The 9,709-nt window shown below is 44.2% G+C and overlaps 1 protein-coding gene across 1 annotated transcript in view; it reads left to right on the top strand.

Moving 5' to 3' along the window:
- Positions 1–724: 724 nt before the first annotated feature.
- LOC306793463 (tudor domain-containing 6-like) overlaps positions 725–9,709 on the top strand; it is a gene marked incomplete at both ends in the record, with an annotated part of 9,190 nt that continues 205 nt past the window's right edge. Inside the window, 9 exons of the mRNA XM_079291109.1 lie at positions 725–5,708; positions 5,850–5,909; positions 7,238–7,305; positions 7,391–7,835; positions 8,010–8,083; positions 8,474–8,525; positions 8,835–8,896; positions 9,419–9,473; positions 9,621–9,673. Coding sequence (XP_079147235.1) covers positions 725–5,708; positions 5,850–5,909; positions 7,238–7,305; positions 7,391–7,835; positions 8,010–8,083; positions 8,474–8,525; positions 8,835–8,896; positions 9,419–9,473; positions 9,621–9,673 — 5,853 coding nt within the window. The remainder of the gene's footprint in view (positions 5,709–5,849; positions 5,910–7,237; positions 7,306–7,390; positions 7,836–8,009; positions 8,084–8,473; positions 8,526–8,834; positions 8,897–9,418; positions 9,474–9,620; positions 9,674–9,709) is intronic.

Raw genomic sequence — 9,709 nt, 5'->3', positions numbered from 1 at the left:
ATTGCTACACCCCTAATGGTAATAGAATTACACATCCAATGACTTCATCGAAATGAAAAGTACCAGAGTCCGCAAAAGAGCTTTTTAAGACGTGAGGGTTGTGAACATTAGTTCGCTTCTGTAGTTTTATCTGGATTCAGCCTGTTCAATAGTAACCCATTGAAATATTAACCAAACATAAAACATTTTTTCCAGTATTCTGTTTTTTACACTGATGAGAAGGTGACACCAAGGTGATGGCTAAACCTTTAGCAATTTAGATATGTCTCTTATAACAAGGCTGTTGTTGTTAGAGCTGACCAATAAGTAGATTAACGGATAACTAATTGAAAGCTTTCCCTTTTTTTCTTGTATCATTGTTGTATCAAACATTTCCATCTTACACCTTCTCATTTGTGAGGATTGCTGCTTTTTTGTCTTATGTGATGGTAAAAGAAAATATCCATCAGTTTTGAAATGTTGGTTGGATAAAACAAAATCAGTTTGGGCTCATGAAATTGTAATCAAATTTAGTATTGATCAAATGATGATTGGCAGATAAATCGGTAATACAAAGTGAAAGTGGCAGCCTTGTGATCTGTTTGCTAAATTTGAGAGGAACAAGAATTTTATGAGTGAGTGGCAATGTTGTTTAGTATGTTTTTGTGTGTGCGTATGTTTTTTTCAGATAACGTCCAGTGGTGGTGACAAATCATGGGTAGCTGGAATTCATGAAACTGCCAAAATGTCTTCCATCCTAGGACTACCTACAAAATACTCAGATGTAACAGTCTTCATAAGCAGAGTCAATTTGCATCCCCTTTGTGTGCTTGTGGAGTTCTGGGGGAAATTTAGCGAGAAGAGGACAGCAGATTATGAGTGCCTTGCCAAAGAGATTCAATCTCCAGGAAACACATTTCAAAAGTTTGAAGGAAATCCTGGTGACCAGTGCTTGGCTCAAGTAGACGGTACTTGGTACAGGTCCCGCATAGTCTCAAGAAATGGCTCGAAATACAGTGTGTTCCTCTTTGACAAAGGGAGAACATATAGCACTACCACAAGTCAGCTGGCTTGGGGCAAGAAGAACCACTTCCACCTGCCACCCGAAGTGGAATTTTGTGTCCTAGCCAATGTGTTACCACTCTCACCTGAGAAGAGATGGTCTCCAGTGGCCCTTGAATTTCTAAAATCTCTCTCTGGGAAGTCTGTGAAGGCACGTGTGCAAGATTTACTTGTGGTGCACAGAACAATTCTCCTGCACATCCCTTGCATATCAAAACAAATGTGTGAGATGGGAATTGCCAGGAAGCTGTCTCCAGATGTGTTCCTGGACTTTGTCTCGATGTCACTGCAGTACCATGGGAGAGTGGAGGTGTGTCCAGAGACTCAGATCTCCATGGGAGCGGGTGAGCGACTGAATAAGAAAGAGCTCTTCATGTACCCAGAGCTGTCAGCAGGAACTGTGGAGACCGTCATAGTCACAGAAGTGACAAATCCCCAGCGGGTGTTTTGCCAGTTGAAGGTCTTCTCACAAGAGCTGAAGAAACTCTCTGGGCAAATCACACAGTGCTGTGAGGGCAGAACAACCAATTGCATTTTAAGTCCAGAAATGATTGGTTTTCCGTGCGCTGCAAGAGGAAGTGACGGCACGTGGTACCGCTCTGTTCTACAACAGGTATGCTCAAACAAAGTGGTGGAAGTGTTACACGTAGACTATGGAACAAAACAGTTTGTTCAAATGGAGAATGTAAGACCACTGGCTACAGAGTTCTTCAGGATGCCCGTTGTGACTTACAACTGTTCGCTCCATGGATTCACTGACCAAGGGGTTGGATGGACAACCAGCCTGATTGACTCTCTCAGGACACTTCTTCTGCACAAGACAGTGATTGCCAAATTTGAGTACCAAAGCATCTCTGAGGGTGTTCACTACGTCACGCTCTATGGGGATGAAAACGCAAACATTAACGAACAGCTTGGTTCCAAGGAGAGCTGTTTTCTGGAGAGTGAAAAGACACTTGGAGATTATGCCATCCGCAGCACTGCATCCAGCTGCAAGCATCCAGCTCAACAAGAAAGAAATCAAAGACAGATGTTAACTCCTGGACAGGCTTTAGAGGAAAGAGAAAGGAAAGGAATAGTGAAGTTGCCAGCTGGAGACCTCTCACTGAGCTCTGGCCATGCTGAAAGGGCTGAGACACAGCGACAACTCAAAACTAAGATCACTACACAACCTGCTATTCTGCCACAACTCCCAGATGCCAGGCTCTCGCGTGTATACAGCAACAAAGAATTGTCTTTCCAGACGCCCCTAAACACAGTTGGTCCTGCCGGTAACGAAAGACAAATTCCTGCATTCAAGGAGCACATGTTTGCAATTGGAAGTGTTATTGATGTCAGTGTGTCCTACAACGAAAGCCCAAATGACTTCTGGTGCCAACAAGTACAAAATGCAGGGCACTTGAAAGTGCTCATGCATGACCTACAGGCTCATTATGCTGGCAGTGAGTTCCAACCCAATGTGGAAATGTCTTGTATCGCTCGCCACCCTGATAACAGAATGTGGTACAGGGCCCTTGTAATTCACAAACATGAAATGCCTGATGTGGATGTGTTATTTGTAGACTATGGCCAGACAGAAACAGTCTCCTTCTCTGACCTGAGGAGGATCAGCCCACAATTCCTTGCTCTGCAAGGCCAAGCTTTTCGATGCAGTCTGCTAAACCCTGTTGACCCCACGTCTGCCAGAAATGAGTGGAATGAAAAAGCGACAGCAAAGTTCCACAGCTTTGTGGAAACTGAGGCCTCAGACTTTGGGATTTTGAAGTGCACCATATATGCTGTCATGTACAGTGAGCAGAAGATTGTTTTCAACATTGTAGATCTAGAAACTCCCTTTGAGAGCATCTGCACCAGTATGGTCAATCTGGTCAAAAGTGCACCTCCCAAGAAAGCTGCTGGGCCATCTTTCCGTCTGGACACATACTACTACTCAACACACAATGTCAAAACTGGAACAGAGGAACAGGTCACAGTGACATGTGTGAACAATGTCCATGAGTTCTACTGCCACCTCGAGAGAAACACTGATGAGATAAAAGATCTTGAGATGAAAGTGAGAGATCTCTGTCATCAGCTTGAGAATGTAAAGCTCCCAACTGTCTTTGGAACTTTGTGCTTTGCAAAATACACCGATGGGCACTGGTACAGGGGACAGATCAGGGCCACAAAGCCAGCGATTCTGGTTCACTTTGTGGATTATGGTGACACTATTGAGGTGGAAAAGTCTGACTTGCTTCCAGTTCCCAGAGAGGCTAATGACATCATGTCTGTGCCTGTGCAAGCAGTTGTGTGTAGTCTCTCTGATGTCCCTGCCAACGTTCCCACTGAGATGAACTGCTGGTTTGAGACGAGTGCAACAGAATGTAAATTTCGAGCACTAGTAGTGGCCCGAGAACCTGATGGGAAACTGCACGTTGAGCTGTATCAAGGAAACACACAGGTCAATTTGAAGATCAAGAAGAAGTTTCAGACTGCGAAGCACACAGATGAGAATGTTGTCAACCAGAGTCAGAGAGCACTCGAGGCTTCAGCAAGTTATTCACAAACGACTCCAAAAGTTGTCACAAAGCAAGGTGCAGAAATGGAAGATCGCACTCAAACCATCAATAAAAATGCCTCCACCCTAAAACCAGCAGGTCAAATGAGGAATGCTGATATGAATCTGCAGTCTGCACCAAAGCCTTTGCACGATGTTTCTGAAAATCGCCGAAAAATGAGAGCTGCGCCGTTTGAGTTCTACATACCGCCACACAAAAGACAGCCATGTAGAAGCACACCAAGTAGTACAGGAAATGGCTCTGAGCCGGCAGATGCCCATCTCAATCCCAGAAAAGGATGCCTTCCCACAGAAATGAAACAGCTAATCAAGTCCACATCACCTAGCACTGAATCTCTGAAGGAAAGCGTTGTGGAAAAATTTCCTGAACTTGCTGACCTACCGTCAAAATCTATCACATCAGATATGAAAGCAGATGTTTATGTCTCGCACTGCAACAGCCCTTTGAGTTTCTATGTGCAACTAGTCAGAGAGGAGGATGAATTATTCTCCCTTGTGGAGGAGCTAAATGATCCCCAATCCACCCCCCAAACCAACGTCATCAAAGACCTGCATCCAGGTGATCTTGTTCAAGCGGAGTTCGCAGATGATTCCTCGTGGTACCGAGCAGTTGTAAGAGAAGTCCACGGCAAAACGATGGCTCTTGTGGAATTTGTTGATTTCGGAAACACGGCAATGATGCCAATTTCCAAAATTGGCAGACTCCAGAAGTCTATCTTGCAGCTTCCTATCTACAGCACACACTGTATGCTGAGCGAGGCTGTTGGTCTTGGAAAAAAGGAAGTGCTTAACCCAGAAGTGGTGTCAGCGTTCACGGAAGACATAGGTGGTAGTGGAAACAAGGTGCTCAAGTGCCACTTCATCAGGCAGTCAGGATCCGTGTGGGAAGTCAGTCTTGAAGACAGTGGTGTGAATGTCATGTGTAAAGTCCCTCCTACCTGCTCAACTGATGGTTCTGAAATTGCCTCGGAGGAACTTTTCCAAGTCAAGAAACAGCCTACCCAGATCTGGCAGAACGTGCCAGAGAACTCAGAGAAATCACCACTGAACTCCTCTCAATGTTACCACCAAGAAGAGTTTTTAGAGGGACAAAAGTTAGAGGTCTACATCACGGCTATAAATGATGCCCAGACATTTTGGTGTCAGCCCTCGGACTCGGAGGACCTTGAGAAGAATACATCAAGTGATTCAAAATTGTTGGATGCCGCCGATCACAAGCACATTGACACAGGCTCCATCTTCCCTGGCAGCCCATGTATTGCTCTCTTTTCAGACGATGGTTCTTGGTACCGTGCAGAGGTCATTGACAGAGATGGAGATGAGCTGTCTGTTCTCTTTGTGGACTATGGGACCAAGACCCAAGTCACCTTTACAGATTTGAGGGAAATCCCCCTTGCCCTTCTGGAAACTCCTCCACAGGCATTCTTGTGCGAGCTTGAAGGCTTTGATGCTTCACATGGATCCTGGGACAGCGGTGCAGTAGATGAGTTGTCAGTGCTTACAGTAGACAAAGTGTTACAGCTGACTGTCACCAGAGTAACAAGAGAAGCAGGAAAAATCAAATGCATTGTGCAGATGGAATGTGAAGGTCAAGTGATAAATGAGGCACTGAAACCCTGGTGGAAGAGCTCCACGCCGGAAAACCAACTTGGTGCTGTTGGACTGACCGCTTCATACCAAACCCCACTGCAGTGTGACTCAACTGTGAAAGAGACTGCACCAAGCGACGATCAACTAGACTATGCCAAAGACCAAGACATGGATATTGCTGATGCCTGCATTTGTCCTCAGACAGACCAGAGTGAAGAGCAGAGCACTGGCAAGCTTGTTGACCCCCATGCAGATATTTTACCATGTGATAGTGGCATAGATGAAACTAGGTTACCCCAACTCCATAACAAAGGGGCCCAAGATATTTTGACCTTGAGTTGTGACAAGAGTGCGGTGGAAACTGACAAAGCAGCTGAAGAGGAGGCTTTCTCGGTAATGGACATTGAGCCAGATGACTTCAACTCTCCATTGGATGAGAACCAGACAGAGGCCATAGATGAGTTGGAGTCTCTGCCAGGAGAGGGTCCTACCTGCAGCTTTGACATCATGAGTTGCTCTGGTAAACACATTAATTTCTTCTTTTATCTTTTGTTTTTGATTAGTAAACAATGTGGTTCATTCCTGCCTATCAAATGAAAGTAAATTAGTATCTGGAAATCATGTTAATGTGGAAAATAAATGTTAACATTTGCATTTCCAGATCTGACAGAGAATGGAGATTACAGCAAGGTTACCATGGGAGGGGACACTTCTCTAACCAGTACGACTACAGTGAAAATGGTAAGTTGTGTGACAATGACTCGCAGATAGTAGGTGTGACGTTGTTTATACCGCTGACTTGAGCACAAATGGCGAAATAGACTTGATGGAATCTAATTGGGTGTTGTGTTCTAAAGGTTTCCAGTGAAGTACTTTGGCTCAAGGAGACCGTTGATCAGCTTGAGACACATGATCACATTTCTAAAGACTTAGAACGGGTATGTGATGTTTTATGTATTGCTACAAACAGCTTACGTGATTAAAAAACTGCCTCTTGTTCCTCTTCCATTGGTTTTATTGGTGCATTTTGTCATCTTGTAGATTCAGACTGAGGTGCTGCCCTGCGGTGTGCTTCCTGCGTTTGGTGAGGGATTCCTTCATATTTCCATGAAACACTCATACAGTGGAGGCTTAGGTTTTGAAATGATGATAATATTTTTAAAGCAAGCTATCACATTAGCTTACAACATAACTTACACTGTGGCTTTAGGTAATCAGGAAGAAAAGACAGACAGTGCGTCTTTGTTTGAAACTCTAGAAATTGCTTGTGGAGATGCATTTGGATAACTAAAATAAGTGTAGTCTATAATACGGTGTGTTCTGAACGTACTGTATTTTGATTGTGATCATCTACATAGATGTTCCTACAGCGCAGGAGATTGGCATTGGAGATGGTGCCCCAAAGGAGGAGCTGCCATGTGTCACTGCACATGTTGAGGTAATGTTATGGAAAAGCTGTATTTTGGATGGAGTTTTTTCCCTGTACTCTTTGTTCTTGTGCAGAGTAAATTCATATAGTGTGTACGTGTGACCAAGTTAATGACAGTTTTACAGGACATCATTGACATAGTGTGCCGTTCAGTGATGGATAATCTGTTGTTTTTAGAATGACTTCATGACCGCAGAAGAGACCGTGGCTCATCACAAGGATGGATGTTCAGGTTTGATGACATCATCTCTGAATATTTGTTTGCCAAGTTAAATTGTTGGTTTAAATGGCTTTCAGCCTTCTCCATTCATTTTGATTTGGCATCTGTGTGTGCATACTTAATGTGCACTACGAATGGCGAAAGGCAAACATGAGCCCTATTTGGGGGGTCTAATCAAACCATGTAAATCATTTACATCTCAGTCAGTTGTGCCAGTAAAATGATGATTGTCTTATGCATAAAATAATGATACCAGTTTCTTCCAAACAGTGAGGCAAACAATTTATTAATTAAACACTGGTAATGTACTTATACTTGTTATCAGCCAATACCCAAAGCCCAGGTATTAGTATCTGAACGGTCCATCCCTAATCTAAAGAATTTGTCTTTGTATCTGCAGCCCTGCCAGCCGACTTTGACACAGCAGCCATTGTGACACAGACCTGCACAGCTCCCTCCCAAGTGAAGGTGAAGGATTTCAATCTGCAGAACCTTTTAATCAAACTAAAATGTTTCACTTCTGACATCTGAATTCTGCCTTTATTCTGCTCAGGTTGACGGGGTTGAGGAGGCGAGCTGTTCTTTTGAGGAGGCGAGCTGTTCTGTGGAGGAAGAGACCTGTTGTTTTGAGGAGGCGAGCTGTTGTTTTGAGGAGGCGAGCTGTTGTTTTGAGGAGGCGAGCTGTTGTTTTGAGGAGGCGAGCTGTTGTTTTGAGGAGGCGAGCTGTTGTTTTGAGGAGGCGAGCTGTTGTTTTGAGGAGGCGAGCTGTTGTTTTGAGGAGGCGAGCTGTTGTTTTGAGGAGGCGAGCTGTTGTTTTGAGGAGGCGAGCTGTTCTGTGGAGGAGGCGACCTGTTCTGTGGAGGAGGCGACCTGTTCTGTGGAGGAGGCGACCAGTTCTGTGGAGGAGGCCATCTGTTCTTTTGAGGAGACGACCTGTTCTGTGGAGGAGGCGACCTGTTCTGTGGAGGAGGCGACCTGTTTGACGGATGTCTCCACAGGTATCAGACTTCAGTGGCTCCTGAATGAACAGGGAAACGATGTGCCAGGCATGCAGTGTGATCATCATAAAACTTGTCACAGCCCTGCTTTGCAGTAGTTGTCAGTGGATGCAGCATCATTCCTCAGGATGTGCTGTGTTTTTAATGATTCAACTGTTCTTCCCTGCACTGCAGACCCAAACGAGCCAAGTGATGACTGGCAAACCACCAGAGCAAGAGAGGATCGTCTCAGCAGTGCATCAGCAGAGGTAAGCCCACATGTTACACTCAGCTCTGACTACTTGGCTACTTCTTCATTTAAGTTTTCCACTTTTCTAATAAGGGGAAGGCTTGAACTTGTTAAATGTGAAAAATCTGCTGGAAGTATTGAGTTGCCTTCACTGTAGCTTATAAAACAAAACATAATGGGACGGGAATGAATTGGTGAATGAAAACTTCATTTTAGTTAAAGAAGAGAGACTGAGTATGACATAACTATACTGACAGAGGTGGTGCAGTGAGTGGAAATGTGCATTACACTGAAATGATCAAGACAGCAAGTGAATATGGAGAAGGCAGGAATATAAGCTTCATCAGTACTGTTAATCTATGTGTGGAATTGTCTTTCCATCAAAATCGCTGTATTTCCTACATTTTAGGTCCAACATGAATCACAACGTCCACGTAGGGAGCTTCCACAACGCTTAACTGGTGAGTCATCGCTCATATAATATGTATAATACACTCTAAGATGGTCAAGAATAGATACGGCAGGTGGAGTGTGCTTGAATATGAGGTTTGAGTTGAAAAGAGTCAAGTTCTGATAAAAGGGATTGTGTATTATCCTCTTACGTCAGTGTAAGAGGATAATACACAATCCCCTTTATCAGAACTTGAGTGGTTACTATCACGAGATCGATTGGTCTTCTTGGTCCCTCTCTATGTCCTGTTGTGTTCTTAAAGTACGTACAATGTGTTGATGTGCAGTAGATATGGAGTCTGATGTGATTGTCTTCACAGAAGCTCCTTCAGAGCAGGAAATAGGAGACTTGTCCCTGCAGGATGAGGCCATGCATAACAAGGTAGGGTAGAACCACATTTTATGTCAAATGAAAATCATTTTCAAAGCAGTTTGAAACAATGTTGATTATCAGCATAAATACTGCTGTTCTGATACCAGTTTTAGAAATGCCTCCGATGCAGCCTAAAATGCTGGATCGGGTATCGGAGATTCTGCGAGTCTATGCACCGATCTGATATATCACGTTATATCGTTTATCATCTCATTTACGCTACGCATGAACAACACTTGACACTCGATCCGTACATCCTGCACACGTGGAACTCTTAACAGAGATGAGAAAGAAGAGAGATGGCTCACTCGGTAGCGACTTCCGACATTGACTTTGAAGTAGCTAACGAGTCAGCCATCTGGCTTCCTTCTCATCTCTGACTTGCACATGCTCAGTACCGATTGGGCAGGTGCCGATACGCAAATACAGGTATCAGAATTGGTGTCAGGAAGGACAAACTGTTAGTGACATCTCTGTGAATACTGTCCGATTAGCTTTGAGGATTGTTTTCATGAAGCTGTTCTGTTTTAGAATAACTCTGTGACTGACGACGAGACCTCGGCTCTTCACGGAGATCACCTTTTTGGTTTGTTGCTGTTTATTGTTCGTATGTCAGAATGGAATGATGAAGAGAACACTTTGCTCTTCTTCTTGGATCTGTCTGTATTCTTTATGGTCTATTTTATTACATTGAGACACAGGATCTTTGTGTAACCTGCCTCTGTGTTTGCAGCTCTGCCGTCCGACACGACGCCACAAGAGTACGCAGTCCGCTGTCCAGATTTGGTAATGGAGATCAATCAACACAAGTTGGCTGCATCG

This window comes from Melanostigma gelatinosum (assembly GCF_949748355.1).
Source record: "Melanostigma gelatinosum genome assembly, chromosome: 19".
Classification (NCBI taxonomy): Eukaryota; Metazoa; Chordata; class Actinopteri; order Perciformes; family Zoarcidae; genus Melanostigma; species Melanostigma gelatinosum.
This window is presented reverse-complemented; position numbering and strand designations above follow the sequence as displayed.